Genomic DNA, 22,763 nt, shown 5'->3' on the forward strand with positions numbered 1-22,763 from the left:
ACATTGAAGTACTAAAGAGAGCCAAGTAATAATGTACAATTTATTTAACTGTAAATAAAGATTTTATCTATTTAGTTTTAATGCTTATGCATACTCGTCTGTCACCCCTTAAATGATCTGTACAATGAAAACAAATGCATCATTAATTACTTAAAACATGCTATATACAATTTTATTATGAAAGTAATATATTTTTTGTCTTTAAATTTTTTTTTAGAGTTCAAAATTATTATATTACAAGCAAAAATGCTGTTAAATCATTGAAATATTAACTTAAAATCTTAGGAGTACTTCAAGAAAATATTTTTCACATTTAAAAATATATTTAATGGTGGTGTTTTGCCATACTCAACATGCAGGGAAGCACATAATGTATATTGTAGTCTATGGTGTAATTTCATTTCAAATCATTACGTAAACGTCATCTTAAATAATACTTACATTAGTTATGCGTTTATCGTCCTATTTCTAAAAACACAGGCTTTTCATAGAATCTTAAATTACATTTAAAGTGGTCTGGCCCATGAATCCCTAATATATTACTGATGTGCATCACCACAAAAAAAAAAAAAAAAAAAAGAAAGAAAAGAAAGAAAGAAAGAAAAGAAACTCATTACATAAGGTTCCGCTCTTTTTTTCCAGGACTTTTCCTGGACATTTTCACTTTATGGCAGAAAGGATCACACCCTAAAGTACGGTAATATGTTCCTCTCTCATTAAGTCTTTAAGACATACAGTTTATATCCATGACTTAACTACAGTATGAAATCAGATTTTCTAGATTTTTTTCAAGTGGTTCTTGGAACAAATTTAAATACCATATTTAAAATATATATTTAACTTGGAAAAAAAATTAAATAATGTCAATGAATTATTAATGCTAATAATAATTATAAGATCAGTCACATACAGGCTGAGACACAATGATGGTAGAGGAATGGATCAGGTCAAACAGGCAAGTTTATTAGCAGATATGGCAGTAACCCAAGGGATAGATCCGGAGGAACACACGCACACACACACACGCACAAAGGGTACAAGGGATAGCTAGAGGACAACTTGATGACTAGAAGATGACTTGGACGACTGGATAGAGGAAACAACAGCAGCGAGCGTGATCATCAGGAATATGTTGCGCAGTCAGTGGTCTTTAGCATCAGACGAGGTCAGAACATGACTGACGGAGTGTGTGTGTGTGAGATCTCTATATAGTGCTGCTGTTGACGTCTAGATGAGTTTTGGTGCCAGGGAGGATGATGGGGAAAGCTGTCTGTGACAAGTTTATTATAGTAAATACATCTGAACCCTTATGTTGTGGTCTGGTCATTTTGACCCATAGAGGATTTTCTTTTCCCTGAAAATGTTAGTCACTGTTATCGCATTCGCATTGGACTAAAACTTTCTGAATTTGCTCACAGGATACAACTTATCAATTTTTTCTTATTACATTTTTGGGAATTTTCCACCCCACCTTCTTAAACTTGTGGTGTTCCCGGTCAAAAACGACCAGCCTACAAAAAAAATATCATATAAATCTCTCGTCATGTTATATTATCACCAAACATTGGATTCAATCTTTTTCAACTTGCTTTCTTTTTATTAGGACAGGTTTTGTATTTATTTTTTAAACTGACTGATTGGAAGCCTAATTGATCTGAGCTACATTTAAGTATTTGTGGATCACTTTGTCAATTTTCAATAAAATATTTTAGTGTATCACCTATAAACCATTTTAAAATTTCAGTATCAACTAAGTAACATAACATAAGTTAACAGTAACACAAGTTAACCACTGCAGGGGCCAACATGATCTGTCAAAATGCTTCTCTCATGTGTCAAAACTCTTTCAGGGAGTGATAAACTCTTTTCCAGGACACGTGGGAATACTTCATTTTGATTGACTGCCCACAATTTACCAACCTGAAAAACACACATACGAGTTCAAACACAAAGTTTTATTATAAAAGACTGCATTGGAATATTACTTTCTTTAAACCCATTAAATCATCATTTTAAACATTTAACATTTTCAACAGACATCAGCCTTTGTACAGAGCTTCTATGGTTACAGATTCTTCTTCTTTAATGAACCAGAAAGTCATGTGTAGAACAGAGTAGACGGGCTTGTGTGTGTTACATCGTGCTGTTACGAGACCAGCAAACCGAAAGGAAGAACGCAAGCCCACAGTTCAGAGCTCGGCTTCCCTCAAGTAAATCACAATCCTCCATAACAGCAACACATAACACTGATTTAAATAAAAAACCCACTCAAATCACGGGTAAAGGTGGATTAGATATTAAATTCACCTCCACTATCTTTAACTGGGCTCTTGACAAATCAGCACAGATCTGTCCATCAATCCCTCTTGAATCGCATCCGTTACGGAAGGACAAAGTCATATTGTCATAGATGTGCGCTCTGTATAAACCTGCTGGTGTGATCAGCAAATTTAACAAGAAAAATATATGACAGATTGAACAATCAATTCCACACCAGCTATTCTATCACTGAGTTTCATCATTTTTAGTTTCATACTCTCCAAACTAACCAGCTCAAGCTTGAAATATACGAATCAGCAATTTCCAAGCAGAACTGACGGACAGAACAGATATTCTTGTATTTAAATAGAAAACATTGATGTCTTGAAGTCCTGATTTTATAAATACTCACTGCTGATATAGACATCCTAAAGCCGATCAGACACACATTCAGCCTCGTTTATCTCCGACACGAACCAATGTTTTTGAAAAATATTATTCTAAACACAAAGATATATCTTTAAAGACGTCACAACACAAAACACTGCGCCCAGTGGCTGGAATGCATGTCTAAAGGCTGAAGGCTCACGTCTATGATGAGCATGTATATCTATCATCAGGCTGACCTTTAAATCCAACATGGCAAATCAAACACTTCATTGCACATTTTGCTTCAAGATTGATGCAGATTATTTTGAATGAATCGGAGCTTCTAGACATTAAGGGAGGTGGATGAGGAGAATTGGTAATATTGTTTTGTAGAGTTTACTGTCAAAAACACAGTATATGTGAGAAGATCTTGCGTACGCTGCTCAGAGAAACACATTCAGTCCCACAGTGAACTCCAGGGTCACGGGCTTTACTGCTGGCCCTCCTTCTTCTCTCCGGCGTCTCCTCCTGAGCTCGAGCCGCTGCTGCCTTCTCTCTCTGACGCCATCTGACAAACACACACACACATTCAGGAGATGAGGAAATACTTCACAGACATGCATGAAAACACCTCAGGTGTAAAAGATGAAAAACTTCAGGTAAAGTTCAGAGAACGATGATACATGCTGTGTTTTTACCAGCTTAATCACTCTTAATAGTCTATACGCTTCAGGGGGGATTTTTAATTGTAAAGGTTATTTAATCATAAAATGACTATTCCTTTTATTGTTTGCAAGTGCAGTAACTAATAATGTTACATGTTTATTTCTTGGAAATGTGCATATGGTTTATAACAGAAAATTCTTTGCTGAATTTGAACGCTTCTCACTGGATTCCCCAGCGCGGTGTAGAGATCAGCCTGTGAGTAAACCTCAACTATAAAGAGTAAACTATAAAGATAACTATATATTTGGTCACCCTTTATATTAGGTGTCTTTAACTAAGAAGACTACTAACCGTACTAACATTTAAATTAATAATTTGATACAATGCATTATAATTAACTGCATGTAATTACATGTATAGCTACACCGTTGACCCTGCCCTTGTTTTTAACCCACCTTTAAACCCACCTTTAAACCCACCCATACCATCAAACCTTCCCCGTATCCCTCCTCAATACCAGCAAAAGTGTCTTACAATACAACATCAGGACAACAAATGCACTGTACTTATTCCTGATGCAAGTACATATTATATAGTGTGTGAACCCATATTTAGTAGTGGTGTAAAGGTTCAAATTATTCATGGTTCAGTTTGGATCACGGTTTCTGTATGTTTTTGGCATGTTGACAATTGTGTGTGAATTTGTTCGTTCAAGCGAAAGGCAAAGGGAAAGAAGTAAATTTAGCATTTGCACTCTGTCTGAGACCAGGCTTTCTGTGTGTGTGCGCATTCAACTTCTCACACAGTGCTCACAACTTCTCTTTAGTCTTCTTGTGCTTGAATATTTAAATGGGTAAGGCTTAAAAACACATGCAAATGATAAACTGGGCAGTGCTTTGAGCCTGTCAGCGCTTTATTGTTTTGAGTCTGTCTGAATTGGCCCTGACTGTCTGTTTAAACAGGCAATGTGTTGGTAGGGCTGTCGCGGTGAAGGATTTTCCCTTGCGGTAATTATGAGTGGCTCAATAGCGCGATATGCGGTTTTACCGCATTTATTAATTTATTTTGATTTATTTGTTGCTATATAAATAAGTGTTACGATGTGGTCAGCATGCACAAAAACGAGTACATTTTCAGTAACCAGTAAACCGAAACTAAACAGTGTATCTGCGCATTGAAAGCCTGTCACTCAGCGCGCAGTTGTTACAGCAACGGACTGTCTTTGAGTGAGTCATAAACATTCAACAACACGTTCAAAAACGCTGATTGATTCATTAAAAGATAGTAATGAAACAAGGTTAATTATTTTTAACTTTGAGCTCCACTTTTCAAGGCTCAGCTGACCAGCAATGCGTTGCATAGGTAACGCTGAAGCTTCACTTAATAGAGACAAATGGCATTGATTCAATGCGTGACTCACTGAGTTTTGTTTCCCGCGACCGCGAGTTCCTCGTGCTGTGGATGCTGACCAGCGCTGTCGCTGATGCCATTCATGGTAAATACCCTTTATTTTAAACGTTAAAAGGATGACAGGACAAATATTTAACTTTCCTTGTACACGGCAACCTTTTCACGAATATGACTTGACCTCAAAGACAAACGCAGTTAATCGCACGCGCTCAGTCGATCTCTCTCATTCACTGTCTGTTTAGGCTTACGTGCAAATCCACGAAGCCTCTGTACAAATCACCATGATAAAACCATGATCACCACGTCTTATTATCATTATTAACTTATTTAACATTCAATACACATGCACGAAGTTCAAAACAAGAAGGGTATAGCCTTATGAAAAAAGAAAACACGCGAATATCGCGGTTGCTGCGGTAACTTGAATTCCTCTGCGGTTGGCTTGTCAGTAGCGCGGTACTGCGATATTGCGGTTATCGCGACAGCCCTATGTGTTGGGTTTAGGTCTCATCTGCGCTCGGGTGATGATGCTGTGAAGACTGGTCATATCAGACATGATGCCTTGAGCATATGGCACTTGCATCGAACAAAGTTTACAAAGAGTGACTGTTGTCCATGTTATATTTGACCATCACTGTTGTCACGTATTGGGAAGCCAGAATGTTCTCAGACAGGAGATTAGTCTCCTTCACTTGCTACGCTAAACTGCGACACACCAGCACGCAAGAAACTGATGTCAGCAACATCCTAACAGTACACAGGCAGAGGGTATCCATCAACAGATTCATAGGGGAACTCTGTCTGTCTCGTATTAGAGATTCATTGTCAGATTTGAGATGCGTGCCGAACCGTGGGTGGATAATGGTTTGGTTCCTTTTTTGTTATTTATTTATTATTTTTAACAAAGAGCCGTTACAGACCTAATATTTAGCGTCCACACCAACGCACAATATCATTATGTTTATAATAACAGTGCACTACAGATTTGTATTCTGCTGGTTTAAATGCTCAAGTTCTTTAAAGCAGGACGGATTCTGATTGGCTGTCAATGTTTTTATTATTTTATAATCATCCTTGGTGTGAACGGGCCTTAGGGCTCTTTCAAAATAGTCCAATGACTGGTTAACAAGTCATAAGGCAAAATATGAGCGAGTCAAAATGAGTTTATCAGAAAATATAAAGTAAAAAAGGTAAAGGGTCACATGACTGACTACCTTCTTATACGCCATCTCAAAGAGTTTGAGTGATGCTTGCTGCAGGTTTGTGGCTGCTTGCTTGATGTTCTCTCCCGTCTCCGCGTCCTTCCGTGACAGAAGCTCTTGTACTTTAACAATCTCCTCCTTCAGTTTGTTACACTGCAGGAACAGATCACAAAACGTTTATACAACGCCTCTGAACAACACAGGGGTTTCAGCACATCAGACTGATAATAAAGTAGCAACAGAAGTAGAAGTGTCGGACCTCATCGGCTGGCAGCTGATCCTTAAACTCCTCCATCTTTGACTCGGTGTCATGAACGATCCCCTCGGCCATGTTCACCGCTTCCACACGATCCTTTGAATCGAAATCAAAAGATGTTGCAACAGCTTTTAAGGTGCCACAAATAAGACCACGTTCAAAACGGTTTCAAATAAAGACAAACATGTTGAAAACGAACTGTGCTTTTGAAGCATTTAAAAATCGGACGCTACCTTCCGCCTCCTGTCCTCCTCTGCGTACTTCTCTGCATTCTTGATCATGTTTTCTATGTCGTCTTTGCTGAGGCCACCAGACGACTGGATGACAACTGAATGAAGCACATGCAAAAAATAAGCAGAAGCAAGATGAATGTTTTTCATTAAGACTCAAATTCTACATGTGATGGTTTTCACAACATATTTTACTTCTGTAATGTGATGTGTTCGAGTTAAACAGGATTTTCAAACTGAGACGTTGCACGTTGCATGCTAGAAAAGAGTTGATCTGAATGTGAAGTTGCAGTGCACTGCCAAAGACTTTCATGTATTTTAAAAAAAAAAGTTTCAAAGATACTGTTATTGACTTATTTCTGTGACCTTTATTACATTAACTTGAACTGCATTGGTCCAGGTCGCATTACCTACAACAGTGGCGTAACACAATGAGTAAATACCAGCTGTTTGAGAACTGGTTAACATGAACCAATAGCCTCCATAAGAAAGTTATGGAGCAAGTTATTATATTTTGATGAACAACTGAGAACTGTTTTCCTCTGAAGCTGATTTTGGTCTAGACTTACTCTGCTGTTCTCGGCCGGTGCCCTTGTCTTTAGCGGAGACGTGCACAATCCCGTTAGCATCGATATCGAAGGTGACTTCAATCTGTGGGACACCACGAGGAGCAGGAGGGATGCCGACCTGTTCAGAACACAGAAATACAACATTTAAGCCATAAACGGATACGAAATGTAAATCTGAACCTCAGTATTTCCCCCCCAGAGCACATACCAGAGTGAACTGTCCCAGAATCTTGTTGTCTGCAGCCATCTCTCGCTCTCCCTGACAAACCTTGATCTCCACTTGAGTCTGTCCATCAGCAGCCGTAGAGAACACCTGAGAGGAGACAGATCACCAACGTCAACACATGCATAATTCATACCTTACATAGGGCTGAGCAAAACATAGCTTAAAAAAAGATTTATCATAGGCCTCCTTTTAGGCCCTGAAATGGCTGATTTAAATTAGAGTAACCTTCATTTCTACTACTGTCATTACAACTTCAAAAATGTAAAAAAAAAAAAAGAAACATTGAAAATGTTTAATGCAAAAATTGAAACGGTAAAAATCTAACTGACTAATATAGAAATGTCTTTTGACATTGTTTTTATTTTTTTTATTTTTTCTCACAAAGTTACATTTAATCAATATTTCTTATTGGTATTATCAATATGATCATAGTAAACAGCATTTTCTGCCTAGATACACTACCGGTCAATAGTTTTGAAAACATTAAGGTTAATATATTTTAAAGTGTAATTTATTCCTGTGATCAAAGCTGAATTTCAGCATCATTACTCCAGTCTTCAGTGTCACATGATCCTTCAGAAATCATTCTAATAAGATGATTTGCTGCTCAAGAAACATTTACTATACTTAATGTTAAACAGTTGTGCTGCTTAATATTTTTTTCTTTTTTTCCTTGATGAATAGAAAATTCAAAAGAACAGCATATTATAATTAGAACTTTTTTTTTATATTTATTAATTTCGTAAATGTGACCCTTGGACACAAAACCAGTCGCACGGGTATATTTGTGGCAATAGCCAACAACACATTGTATGGGTCAAAATGATCGATTTTTCTTTTATGCCAAAACTCATTAGGATATTAAGTAAAGATCATGTTCCATGAAGATATTTTGTAAATTTCCTACTGTAAATATATAAAGCATTTATTTTTGTGAGTGAATGCAGCACAATCGTGAACATAAATGGACAACTTTAAAGGCGATTTTCTCAATGTTTTGATTTTTTTGCACCCTCAGAATCCAGATTTTCAAATAGTTGTATCTCGGACAAATATTGTAATTTCCTAACAAACCATACATCAATGAAAAGCTTATTTATTCTCAATTCAAATATGTATTTCAATTTAAAAAGACTGGAGTAATGATGCTGAACATTCAGCTTTGATCACAGGAATAGCAAAGTTTTGGTGGAAGAGACTTTCAATGAAGGAACAGAAATCTCCCAGGTTTCATTAAAATTATGAATTTGGAACGACATGAGAGTTTGGAATTCTGTCATGGGTAAATGACAATTTTAATTTTTGTGTGAAACCTTCATTTTAATACGCCACAGAAAGAAACTATCGAATCAGAGCTTCGAATCTTTATATTGACAGAGACAGTTTCAGTAAAATGATAATGAAAGCCACGTCTGATACTGAGGTTTAAATTAGTGACGCTGGGAAAACACTGAATACCTGTTACACACAAGCACTGTGTGTTTGTGTGTAACAGGGATTCAGTGTTTTCACAGCATCACTAATTTAAACTTCAGTGTCAGACGTGGCTTTCATTCATGTACTTGTAATTCTGACAAACAGACTTTGTTTGTGGGAAGAAAAACCATAAGCAAAGCACATAACAATGTCAATTTCATATCACAAAACACCATTGCTTTTTCCATCCGTTTATGAACCTACCTGGCTTTTCTTGGTAGGAATGGTTGTGTTTCTGTTGATGAGTTTGGTGAAGACGCCTCCCAGAGTCTCGATCCCGAGAGACAGAGGAGTCACGTCCAGCAAGAGCACGTCCGTCACGTCCCCGGCCAGAACTCCTCCCTGGATGGCAGCGCCGATAGCCACGGCTTCATCTGGGTTCACGGACTTACTGGGAGCCCGACCAAACAGATCCTGGACCGTCTGCTGGACCTGAGAACAGAGGGAATCGTCAAGTCAGCTTCATTTATATAGCGCTTTAGAACAATCTACATTGTTAAAAGCGGCTTTAGAATGATAATAGGAAAGTAAAGTAATAGAGATTGTTTAGGCTTTACAGCAGCTCTAGAATAAAGTTATTGTCCAGCTAAAGTTAGTTTTGATTGATTCACTTCCGTTGCAAAGATCATTAGTTATTAACTGAGGGGCCGCTAACACGACACCGCTCTAACAGAAAACCCTTAACGTGCTCCAGTCTGCTCATCCGCACAGATTCAGCATTCAAGGCTATTTTCAAGGCAAAAATTTAATTAAAAAAATACAAATATGATATAAATACAATAAAAACCAATCAAACAAAAACAGCAAGTCCTCATCTGCACAACAACAGTGCCTGGCGGCTCGAGAACGCAAACCTTGAAACAGGTTCCAAGGTGCAAGCCTTGAAAAAAAAAAAAAAAAACTGCGCAAACTTCAAAAACGCAAACCTGTGAGAACACTGATGCCGTGCACATGCGTATTACACGTTTATTCAGTAGGTATGAGCGTTTGAATATATATGTGCGCAGGCATGTAGTCTTTCTTTACAAATTGACCTCAACAAATGACTTGTCTGGCCTTGATTTATAATACAGAATTTTTTATCGCTTCTGCATAACCATGTGAACTGGAATCATTTTGACGTTTTATCTGTGTATAATAGCAATGAAGCCGCTTCATTTGAGGCTTTCCTGGGAGAGCGGTTCAGTTCTGGTTCAGTTCTGACCTTTGGCATTCGGCTCATTCCCCCGACCAGCAGCACTTCTCCGATGTCACTCTTGGAGACTTCGGCATCTTGCATGGCCTTCTGGCAGGGAGCCACCGTCCTGCGGATGAGATCTGCCACGATGCTTTCGAACTGAGAGCGCGTGAGCTTCATGTTCAAGTGTTTCGGGCCAGAGGCGTCCATCGTCAGGTACGGCAGGTTGATGTCAGTCTGTGTGCAGAAACATTAACAATCAAACTGACTTCATTAAAAACCTCACACAAATGTATCATAACATGCTCGTTATTTATTTTTTTAAGTATGCATGCATGTTGGACTGATATGTTGCCAATATTTTGGCATGGCTTGATGAAATAACAGAAATAGCTGTTCCTCTTCTACCAATTTTAATAATAATCTGTTTCCTAAAAAAAAAAACAGACTATTCACCAATCATCTTCCCCTCAGCACTCAAATTACGCTTGGCACCTTTAGATGTGTTGTGTTGAGTTTGACATGTTCAACAGCCATGCAAAAATACCAAAAACAAACACTTTGATTTGAGTGCTTTAGTGGAAGGGAAGATTATTGGTAATTACAGACTTAAAGGCGAAGCACTGCTACTTGGGCGGAGTGATTGAAGCCCCGTGGTGAAGAGCAGAGTTCGCAGAATTGGAGTAAATCACTCCGCAGAAGTAGCAGTGCTTCGCCTTCTGAGAATATAGTTCCCACTATGTATACGGTTAGAAGATGTCTGTGTCTCATGTGACCTTGTTATTTGTACACGCTGTGACTATACAAATCACAACATGTAAATAGGAAAATGTTGGCGTTATTTTGTCACTTATTGGGAGCAGTATGCTAGCTGGAGCCATTTACCTCATTTACCTCAGTCTTTGTGCTAAGCTAGGCTAGCGGTGGGTGCGTCAGACAGAGTTACGGCACGCATGGAGATGAGAAGGGTATGTATGGACTTATCTAACTCTGGGGGATACGGTGAATAAGCTAAAGTCCCAAAAAGTCGGCGTGTTCCTTTAACCATTAATTATAGCCATTCAACATTACAGTGTAATTGAAAGCTATATATTTTTTTAAACATTTATTATGCTTCAAATTCTATTAAAGTGAACTTCAAATAAATCCTCACATAAACCCATAATAAATGTCATTTACCTGTGCCCTTCCTGTCTAACATTTAAAGAACAATATACAGAAATTTAATAAAGTTATCAAACAGTCTGCACGGCTTAAATTCTAGATTAAATATAGACTAATCCTTATTAAAGCTACAAAAGTTCTTTAGTCAAGAGCAGTGAGTGTTTTTCACTGTTACCTTTGTTCTTTGATTAACATCAATGACAGAGAGAATTTGTGGCTGCTGTCCCTTTAAGAGCAGCCGCTGCTGACAGAGATGCGGATCTCACACGCGTCTCATTCTCTCACAACTCTTTACTTTCATTGAAGACTTTATTTAACTCAAGACGGCTCTTATGTTATGAGGATACTCGACAAAACAGACATTTTGGCATAATTGTGTGTGTAACTGTTCGGTCAAGCCAAGTTCAGGTTCAAAGCATTTGCATGAATAAGAGCGGGATCATATAATGTAAAGCTAGCCAAACGATGAAAAATTTTTACGGATGCTGCGTTAATTACGTTAAATGTTTTAATGCGTTAAACTGTCTTCCAGCCACTTCTGCTGGAATTTGCACTTTCCCATTTTCCTGGTCTAGTTTTATTCCTGTTGTTCAAAATGACACACGTCACCTCCGCATCACGGCAATTTTGCTCCGGACGGAAGTAATTACCAAACTGATTCCACGTGTTTATCACACTAACGTACATATTTTGCGACAGCAAATAAAAATGATTAATTATGGAGGCTACATTCAAATAAATTGATAATATACAATTTTCTTCAAAACTATATCTATACATTTTAATGCCTGTAGGATTAAATTTGAATGCTTTAATGCCTATTTAAGGCCTTAATTGTGCAAAATCCATTTAATGACTTTTAATGCTTCTTAATGCCCCGCGGAAACCCTGGTGTTATAATTTGAATAATAATGACAAAAATGAATAAATCCCTGTATGATTATTGTGTTAAATCATGTCTTTGATCACATGACTGCTCTTAGCACTCACACACTCACCTGCAGAGAGGAAGACAGTTCACACTTGGCTTTCTCCGCAGCCTCTCTCACCCTCTGCAGAGCCATGTTGTCTTTTGTCAGATCCACTCCAGACTGCAACGAGACCACACACACACATTAACAAGCAGCACAAACTCTCCTCAACACTTTTCCTGGATGCTGAAAATCCTGCATTAGATACTACTTTCCTAATGCAAACAGTGACCCATTTATACAATACAGATCGCTTCAAAGCAGCTTTACAGTGATAACAGGAAAATAATGATTCAGCGATGCAGAGAGAATACAATTCTGCTGGAAAGCAGCTCTGAAAAGACAATAGTAAACAGTCATTCAATTGAAATCAGCTGCTGATTCAGTTCAATAACTGAGTAAAGTATGGTAATTCTTCTGACTTGCTGTACAGTTAGAGATGGCGAGGACAAACATACTGCACATGAATGTAAAACTGAATTAAACAGATGCGAATACAAATGAGGCTATACGTGCGTAGTGTGTTACAGCAGTCAGTCAGTGTGGAGAGATAAGAGAAAGTGCTCGTGTGCGCTCTCCGCCTCACTCAGCCCGATGCTACTCTGTGGTGTTTTCTGATCCACAGATATGCATGTTAGTAGTTTATATACAGAGAATTACATGCGGTTACAGTTTGACCGTCAATAACTGCACTGAATCTTCATGCTGTTGCCTAATAATTGGCAGGTATTTCACTGTCGTTTACTGGTTGCCAGTACATCTCAATGATCTTAGATAGTAAAACAGCACCATTCATAACGGTTTCTAATTTAATTTGAGTATTTTACACAATGTAAATTGTCTGAAAAATTTAGTGTGGTACATTTTAATACAGCATACTAACTTGTAAATGTATGGGCAAAAAAAGGTGATTGCTAACAGCCTTTAAATGTCCTTATGGGTGCAACACTACTCAAACACACGCACAGACACACAGACACAAACCTCTCTCTTGAACTCCTTCACTATATGTCTGAGAAGGTGCTGATCAAAATCTTCTCCGCCCAGGAACGTGTCTCCATTGGTGGATTTCACCTCAAAAACACCCTTCTGGATCTCCAAGACAGAGATATCAAACGTCCCGCCACCAAGATCATACACAGCAATTCTGGAACAAAGACAGAAATAGTTTCCTTTTGAATAAAGTCATTAGTAACAAGCCTCCAGATAATGCATCCGTGCATTCGGTCTTTGTTTGTTTGACTTTATTGTCTGTTCAGATTTCCTGGACAGAACTTCATCTTTCATGCTGGCATAAAAAAAAATAAAAAAAATACATCAGACAACACTGTACAACTACATTATATACCACATAATAACACGAGGAACACACAATTGTCCTCATCAAAAACATGCATAAAACAGATGGATTCAATATATACCTGCATAAATACAAACACACATACCTATGCATACACTCGTACATACACCTATAGTAACTACCTCAATTAAAGATTTGATTAATAATCCTAATAATCCTGCTGCTGTCTGTGGCAATAATGATAATAAAACAACAAAAGAGAGAAAATCATTCATTTTCATGCTTTTGACTGACTGAATAACTTTAGTTAGACTGGGCACTGACATAATTCACAATTTGATTTTAATTCACAAGCTTGTGATTAGAATCATAACAGATTAATTTGGATATACATCAGGTAATGTATGTCAATTTTCCCAAGAAAAATTAAATCTTTCTGAACTAATGCTGTAAAATATATACATGGAACCCCAGTTGGTACATTACAACAACATTTAAATTACGCAAAGGCAGTTGTCATCACTTTTTAATGACAATTATACTTGTACTCACAATTTGCTTTTTGAAAAACATTAATATGGAGGCTGTCATACAGTCCCTTGTTTTCATTCAAATATACATTAAATATTAAAGAACATGTTAATTCAATTCTATTGCATATTTTTTGCAAAATGTTCCTCTCTCTAGTAAAGAGTGAGAAGTGATCGGTTTACATGCCGCTTTAACTGAGGCGCTACGGCGATCTCTCCCGACACATTAAAAAGTGCCAAAACGGGATTTAATTTCATAATAAAACTGATAGAAATTGAAAGCTTAGACTTTGTTTCATATCAAAAGTAACAAAGATTTTTGCAATTATTGTATGGCAGGTGCGCTACAAATAACATTATGATTTTGTTCACAAATCAACCTACAAACTATCGGTTGTTGTAATTTAAGAATCAATATCAGTTCATCAAAATGTGAAGATTAAAATTGAAAAATGTACATTTTCAACCCAGCCTTGAACTTTAGCAGCTTTAATAAGAATTGCTATACATTTAATTTATACACTAAAGACTATGCAGTGCTTTACTTTTTACAATTTATTTTAATTTCTGAATTTCTTACTTGCTACTCTTTAATAGACCAGCTGTACCTGAAAAATTAAAACACTTGGATTGGCATCAGCATCTGAATCTGAATTGAACATGAACGAGTGGTATGGAGTACTCCCTACAAATGTTGGTATATAAAGATAAAATAACTGATACTTACATTTTGTCTTGAGTCTTGTCCAGTCCGTAGGCTAGAGCAGCAGCAGTCGGCTCATTAATCACACGCAGCACATTCAAACCTGCAATCTGTCCCGCGTCCTTGGTCGCCTGTAACAAACACACCAGATTTTACAGACAGCAATGCATCTGATAAACCAAAGCTGTTCACAACATGAGCACTCACGTCAGTGGCCGATAACAGAATGCTTTCTAAAATGTAAGACTGAAACAAGCAGTTTCTGTAAATTGCTTTGAAACAATATGTATTGTGAATCAACTCTGTCATTATTTCCTCGCCCTCAAGTTGTTCCAAACCTGTATGAGTTTCTTTCTTCTGCCGAACACAAAATAAGATATTTTGAAGAACGTCAGTAATCATACAGTTCATGGGCCCCATTGACTTCAATAGTATGGAGAAAAAATATTATGGAAATCAGTGGGGCCCATAAACTGTTCGGTTACTGACATTCTTCAGAATATCTTCTTTTGTGTTCAGCAGAAGAAAGAAACTCATACAGGTTTGGAACAACAAAAAGGTGAAAAAAAGATGGCATAATTTCCATTTCTGGGTGAACTATCCCTTTAAAGTCAATCTAGTAGAGTGTAGAAAGCAGAAGGTGTGGTGAAACGCAGTTCACCTGTCTCTGGGAGTCGTTGAAGTAAGCTGGGACTGTAATAACAGCGTTCTTCGCCGCATGGCCCAAGTAGCTCTCTGAGGAAGAAGAGGAGGAACAGTGGTTTGATGGAGCTTTGATTATTTCGGTCTTAAACTGCTGTCCTTCAGTCGGATGGACTCACCTGCGGTCTCCTTCATCTTCATCAGGATGAAGGCTCCGGCCTGACTGGGCGAGTACAGTTTGCCGTGCGCTTCCAGCCAGGCGTCTCCGTTAGAGGCACGCACGATCTTATAGGGCACATTTTTCCTGTCAATCACAGCAAAGTTTATCACTTATTTAAAAGAAAAACAAAAACTACATAAGGATGTTAATGATTAATTCCAGTTAATGATTATATCGATTAAGCTAATTGATTAATTTCAGCACAGATGCACTCAGTGATGATGCGAGCCGAGGGTAAAGACGCTGCCTATAAAATCCTCCGATGCTAGAGTGCATTTCACGTCTGCTGCACAAACACACAACCTTGGCTTACTCCAAAACGGTAAAATGTGGGCTCAACGTCATGAGTGTTGGAGTATTTCCTTTTAAGTAAATTATGTAAAGTACATGATCAGGGGTGCAAACACATGTATGGTCAAAAAAGAGATCAAACAACAAAAGAGAAAGAGAAAAATCACGTTTTGTCAAAAGATAAACTGTATTAATACTTAATACAGTTAATTTACCTGAAAAACATAAAGCACTGCTTTATTTCTCGTGTATTTGTGTTTTATTGTATTTATATTTGTATTTTGTTTATTAGTTTCTATGCAGATGCACTAGGCCTACCCTACACAATTACCCCAATCATCCTAGAATTATTAATTCTTTACAAAAAGAGCTATTCAAATCATCAGGTGAAATTGTTTTCAGGAAGTAGCAGTAAAGCAAGAAGAAGAAGTGCAAGATAGTTTTTCTAAATTTCATTTGACTCTGTGCCTATAGGGGTGGGTTGGGGATGGTGGCAATGTAGTATCTAAACTCGTTGAGACGGACACTGGCTTATTTTTTCGTGCACATGTCTGTTGTGTCTGTCTTATCTAAACACAAATAGATAAGAAAGAAAAGGGAATTCGGTGTTCACGAACTTCGCGTGCTGTATGCGACTGCGTGGCTCTGTGCACCGACAGACCATTTGGATGTTAAACATAAGATATATAGCCTGATACAGCAGACAACGTCGGCAGTATTGACGGCAAAATAGGCTACAGAATATTTCGTTCTGTAGGCTTATTGACAGGGGCAATATTTGAAAATCGATAATTAGGCCTATTTTTTAAATTACAATTATATATGCATTTGTCAAAACCGAGAGACTTTCAAGCATCAAAATGTAATTTATTATGTATTTGCGCCTTCTATTTTGTCTGAAAACTTCCAACACTCTTGCGTGTCGCGTGAAAAATAGGCGTCGGTTGCGGTTCTATTTCTAGCACGCGGTTTCGGCGCGGCTCGAGAAGTGTGTGTGTCACGCAGGCATTGTGCTCTAACCAGTTAACATGAGAGCCGACATAAAAACGGACACTCCACGACACGCAGAGAGAAATGTGATGCAGTGGCAGATCCAGAGTGAGACAGAAACACTAGTGGTTCACGCTTGCGCACATACTGCTGGTTTGGCGCGCAGTGTTCTGATTCGCTTATTTCCTATTTACTTGTTGGTGGACGCAATCCAGAATTACTGTTGGTTAAATTATAATCAGACCCTCTCACCCCCCCCCCCCCCCCCCTTAAAAAAAAAAAACTCTTCGGATCTGCACGATTCACACAAGTCACCCAAACTGACGTGAAAAAAGCGGGAGGCGCCGAAAAGCGCGCTGTTTGCACCCCTGATGATGAAACAAGACATCGTCTTTATTTGCAGTGATGTTATTTCTAATAAGCTCTTCTCTGTGTGTTTGAATGAGCGCTGTGTGTGAAGTGTCAGAGGTGAGCGCTCTCAGTGTGTCTGAGCATTTCTGCTTGTGTTCAGATGAGCAGATTTAGCAGGAGGAGAAACAGAGCACTTCACACGAGGAACAGTTTCTGTGTCCCCAGTGTCTGTTAACCACGGCGCTCACGGTGAGCGAGAAGCACAGAAAATAACGAGACGCAACATATACGTCTACCCCACTGCTCTTTCCCAAATATGTTTGGTACCGTTCATGCCAATACATGTAATCATTCATGTTAGCGTTAGCGATTAATCGATAAATTGATTGTTAATATTTAATGAAAATCAATTATTAATATTCCTGATAATGTACATCCCTAGTACATTATATTTCAAATATTTTGGCAATCGAGTAATCTGTCGATTATTTTGATGATTAATTGGATAACAGTGCAACACCTTACTATGAAACGAAGCACATCAGACTGTATGCCTTCCCAAAATGCATGTTATTGGAAACACAAACAAACAGAAACTGAGTTTGTGCAGAGCAGCATTTACTGTGAATTATGGCTGCCCCCGACTACAGATTTTTATAGTCGACTAGTGGTCGTTCATTTAAGCCATTAATCGTACTAATCGTAGGTTTATGTTACTTTAATTACTTAAATATATACTGAGGAGAACACTACCATAATATAGCCTATTCCGCACTCGAGCGCACACATAAATAAAGCTTGCTGCAAAGCACCGGCAAAAGTAATGATTATGAATCATCATCAGTCGGAAAAATAGCAAGGAGACGTTTTAATTATTTATTAATAAACTAGTGTTTTCCCGAGTCAGTGATGCTGACGTATTTTAAGCAGAGTACATAAGCAGAAAGTATTTATTTTCGTTTTGGATTGGTCTGTTTAAAAGTAGACATTTCAAGCTTTCTTTTTTTTTCTGCGACTAACCGACTAATAAAATTGGTCAACTAAGCCTCTTCTAGCCGACTAACATTTAGTTTTAATATGTCGTGCAGCAGTTAGAAAATGGTGTAATAATACGGTTCATGGATTCTCGTGCTTGGAATGCAACACTTCTGAAAGTTTGGCAATTGATCGACACGGGTAAATTGCAATCAAGGATTGTTTTTTGTTTTATTTTTGTTGTATAAATCGAGCACTCAAACTTTGAGGAATCATGACAGCCCTAATTACAAGTTTGCTAGTATAATAGCACACATGTAAATATGTATGTACATGTAGGTGTGAGTGCATGTATGGACATCAAGTTTGAAGTTAAATGCCTTACAAATCTTTCTGGACTTCAGCGTCATCATAGCGCCGTCCAATCAGACGTTTAGTGGCGTAGAGAGTGTTGTTGGGGTTGGTGACAGCTTGACGTTTGGCCGGCATTCCCACGAGCCGCTCTCCATCAGACGTGAAGGCCACCACTGACGGGGTCGTCCTTGCACCCTCTGCGTTTTCCAGGACCTGTTACGGTGATGCGTTTTAGTTCAGCAGCATTTTGATTCAATGTCAATGTCAGGCAGACAGTAGTAGAGGTGATTGATCCATCCTCGTCACTGAAGATTCATTCAGATTTGTTTTTGTTCTCAATCGGGGCTTTACATAATTTCAAATGTGCATTTCATAGTACTTCACATGCTTTCTGCAGGTTTTATGAAGGTAAATTTCAGACCTTTTTTAAAACAAAATTGAAAAAAAAAAGGAATAAATTGCAGAGAACCTCTTTTACTGCAACTTCTTACAGTAAATTTGGCTTTAATTTGTGCAAGGATGAATTGAAGACCTTTTTAAGACTTGCAGAAACCCTAATTTGGGATCTTTCTTCCACCCCCATAATACTGGCAGTAAAGCATTCATTCAATGGATAAAATGCTTAAAATATTTATTCAAAAACACTGCTGTACAGCCCAATGTAAATTATTTCATGAGCTTTGTGCATATTTTGTGCATTTTAAACAATGACATGCAAGTCCACAACAGTTCAGTATATCACTGATTCTTGAGTCCTGGGACAAAACCTTTTTTTTTTTATTAAAAAGTTCATGTATTAGGGAATTATTCTGACCAAGTCTTGCCTTGCCCATCAATATGGGCCAACAGCATCAGAAAGAAAAAGTACTTCAGTTATTATGGGTTGAGATAATCTCAAATTAATTTCAAAACAGAAATGCCGTCATTTAAAAAACTACAGGAAGGTTCATTTGTGTGTCCCACATCTCAAGAATGGACACAATGGTGATAGTTGAACCTACAGCCTTTTGGTTTCCAGCCCTAATCTTTAACCATTAAATTAACACATCATGGCCTGGTTTCACAAACAGCCAGGATTAGACCTTAGTTCACTTAGGGCCTTTAAAGGGATAGTTCACTTTGAAATTAAATTTTGGTATGTTTTAGCTTACCTCAAGGGCATCCAAGATGTAGGTGTCTTTTTTTCCGCAGTAGTTTCAATTTTGATATTTTTAGGTCAAACCGTTCTTGTCTGTCAGTCATTTAAAGGGGGGGTGAATTGCTGTTTCATGCATACTGAGTTTTTTACACTGTTAAAGAGTTGGATTCCCATGCTAAACATGGACAAAGTTTCAAAAGTTAAGTTGTACGTTTGAAGGAGTATTTTTGTTCCAAAAATACTCCTTCCGGTTTGTCACAAGTTTCGGAAAGTTTTTTTCGAGTATGGCTCTGTCTTACGTAAGATAGAGCGGAATTTCCTTATATGGGTCCTAAGGGCACTTCTGCCGGAAGAACCGCGGCCGCGCGCGCACTCGTAGACTAGAGAGAGAAGAGAGCGAAAGCAGTACGTTACCTCAAAGCGCTATGCTCGGCTTTTAGGGAAGTCAATGTCACCAAAGAAGTGGGTTTTTGGTTGGCAGGGCAAGACAACCCTGCACAGATTCCCAAAGAACCCAGCGTTAAGGGAATAGTGGATGGAGTTTGTTTTTTCGAAGCATCAACGGAGGTTGTGCACGACTCTTTGTTCCCTGCATTTCGACGATGATTGTTTTATAAACAAAGCCCAGATCGACGATTTGCAGATCGTCTAATGCTTAAGGATCGAGCAGTCACAATGATAAAGGTTCGCTGTCGCAATGCGGTGAGTAAACTACTTCAAATGTCTCTCTGTGTTGTTGTTAGATCGGTTAGCACAGCTATAGCACACCGCCCACACGGCCCGCCCCCAGCCGCTCGGTTTTTTCCGGAAAGACTCGGTACAGCCTATCTTTTCTGTTATAAATATAATAAAACTAAAGACGTTTTGGAGATATGAAGGATGCAATACTACTCTATAGGTACTCAAGATTAACAGGAGATTGAGTGAAAATGAGCATTTCACCCCCCCTTTAATGCAGGTCTGTGGTCACTGTCTCAAAGAGCATGCACAGAGTCCAAATTAAAACAATTCCCCATCGTCCAAATTAAACAATTCCCCATCGTAAGTACACATTGATGGCCTAAGACACGAAACGAGCGGTTTGTGTGAGAAAACGAACAGTATTTATATAGTTTTTACCTCTTATACACAGCCACGTCCAAGTGATCTGAGGGCGCGCGCGCATCCTGCTGTGTGACGTGTGTGCAGACTGGTGCATAGATATATACACTATATGTCACCTTGACTACGGCAGTTCATTGGAACGAATGAGGTAAGCTAAAACATACCAAAATTTAATTTCAAAGTGAACTATCCCTTTAAGTGGCTTTTCTAAACATGCCTTAAAACAAAAAACACATTACTGGTGCATCTTGAGACAAAACAATGGCACTGACATATTTTAACATGTGTTTCTTTCAGTTAAAACAGCTCAAACATGCATTTTAGTCTGAGACTCGTCTTAAAGCTCTTCTGTGAATCCAGGAGCATTAGTTCTGGCTTACCTTTGCTTGTTTTCCCTCCATGACAGCCACGCAGGAGTTTGTGGTTCCCAGATCAATCCCGATGACAGCGCCTCGGATCGCCTCCGAACTGAAAAAGCACCCGGCAAATCAAATCACATCGTTCATGGACCTTCATCGTCTATGATACAACAGCTAATATCATACTCACGCATACTGACGTCTGGCTGAAGTCTGGAGAGTTTGTTGAGTCAATCCATTCCAACAAGCCTAACAAAAATGAGACCAAAAAAATTGAAGATTCACAACAATATAAAAACTATGATTTAAAATAGAAGGGAAATGACTATATGAGATGCTGTACAGAGTGCAGTTAGTGCCAAAAGACAGTTCATACACAGAATTACTCAATTTGACAGGTCTGACCATGTGGTCATGTTGAAACAAAGAGAATCACGTGGATTACAGTACTTTCACAAAATGGCAATATTACTTCAAACACTCAGTATATGTTAATTATGAACAACAAGTGATTTATCAGTGAGACAGCCAGATGAAAGAAAGCTCATGTCGTAACCCGAGGTGGGATGCTTCAGGGACACTTCATGAAGGTCATTCAAACACACTCTTCCTCAACTCCACATACACCAAATGAATGACCTCCACTGCTGTTTACACACTTTTAACTGTCTAGATGATTTAACTTATAATAATTCATCATGTCTCTAAAACAAATCACTTAACGTTACATAACGCTGGAACGTGGTTGAATCACATGAACATTTGGGGTTTTGATCTTAATTCAAGGGGGAAATGATTAGTTTAAAGCTAGTCTTCCCACTGTTGTGTGTCTTTAACAGATTTTATATTATGAGTAAGGCTACAAACACATGATTACTAATCACTTCAGGCAAATGTCAACGGATCCTATTACCAAACCTAACGTTACATCACTGCAAACTTCTACAGTCCAGATCAAAATCACGTCGGCTCGATATAAAGAGACTGAATCAAATACACACTGAGAAATCAGTCTGACTGACAGCACACTTTAAGGGCACTCAGTAGTAGTGAAGAACTCACTCACCTTCTTGATGAGACCAGACACACTGCTGGAGGTTTTCTGAGAGCACGACATGTTTCTCGCTGCTGTTCTCGCCGCAGACAACATCTTTGAGCACTTAATAGCTAATATAAATGAACGTTGAATAACAGGTCTTTGCAAAGCCACTGAATGTCAAATAAATGAGCTCTGACGGGTCACTCTCAGGCCCTGTGCTTCGGTAACGCTTGTGATGAAGTCTCACTGACGTTCTTCTAGAATTATCCAACACCACATGGCGATCAGAAGGACCTCATAGCAGGCCACGGAGCGCCTGAACAGAATACGACATTCTGCTTTAAACTAAAATAGCACTTTTGTTTAATGCAATTATCCAGTGTGTGTTATATGCTGTTTTTGTCCGAAATTATATTAATCTGAGCCAAAAATTTGATTAAATACTTTTTTAATAGCAAAATACACAAGGCACATATGTGGACATCAAAAGCTGCAATCCTGAAGGTCAAACCAGAAACCACAATCTTTCGTAGTCATTACATCATGTAGCATTTTCATTACTTCTATACCATTATTATTATTATTATTTTATTATTATTATTACATTCTGCCAGGCCTCTCAATGCATCTGACAACCATTACATTTGGGTATTTTTATTTATACACACAAAAAAAAAGTGTCTGAAAATATCTGTTTTATTATTCATTATATTCTTTTCTTAAGTAAATTTGGGCTCTTCATGTAAAATTTTCATGTATTGGCCCTTTCTTTTTTTAATATTATAATTTGTA

At 38.2% G+C, this 22,763-nt stretch overlaps 1 protein-coding gene across 1 annotated transcript; it reads right to left on the minus strand.

Annotated features, from left to right (window-relative positions):
* Positions 1–1,936: 1,936 nt before the first annotated feature.
* On the minus strand, positions 1,937–22,268 carry hspa9 (heat shock protein 9). Its single transcript, XM_079892330.1, has 17 exons — positions 21,999–22,268; positions 21,123–21,181; positions 20,954–21,041; positions 18,363–18,544; positions 15,330–15,454; positions 15,170–15,243; positions 14,533–14,639; positions 12,960–13,122; positions 12,003–12,095; positions 9,868–10,077; positions 8,868–9,095; positions 7,170–7,274; positions 6,962–7,079; positions 6,396–6,490; positions 6,166–6,258; positions 5,919–6,059; positions 1,937–3,196 (listed from the first exon to the last, which is right to left on the minus strand). The coding sequence occupies exons 1-17, from the start codon at positions 22,080–22,082 to the stop codon at positions 3,119–3,121; spliced, it is 2,043 nt and encodes a 680-aa protein (XP_079748456.1). The 5' UTR covers positions 22,083–22,268; the 3' UTR covers positions 1,937–3,118.
* Between the last annotated feature and the right edge of the window lie 495 nt (positions 22,269–22,763).

This window comes from Squalius cephalus (assembly GCF_949319135.1).
Source record: "Squalius cephalus genome assembly, chromosome: 14".
NCBI classification, from domain to species: Eukaryota; Metazoa; Chordata; class Actinopteri; order Cypriniformes; family Leuciscidae; genus Squalius; species Squalius cephalus.

Bases quoted from the DNA above. Each gene is read 5' to 3' on its own strand.
- hspa9 (XM_079892330.1), bottom strand. From the start codon at position 22,082: ATGTTGTCTGCGGCGAGAACAGCAGCGAGAAACATGTCGTGCTCTCAG. The intron at 21,042-21,122 runs GTGAGTATGATA...GTGCTTTTTCAG, and splicing joins TCAGCCAGACGTCAGTATGC to TTCGGAGGCGATCCGAGGCG. The intron at 6,060-6,165 runs GTCCGACACTTC...CTGTTCCTGCAG, and splicing joins ATCAGCTGCCAGCCGATGAG to TGTAACAAACTGAAGGAGGA.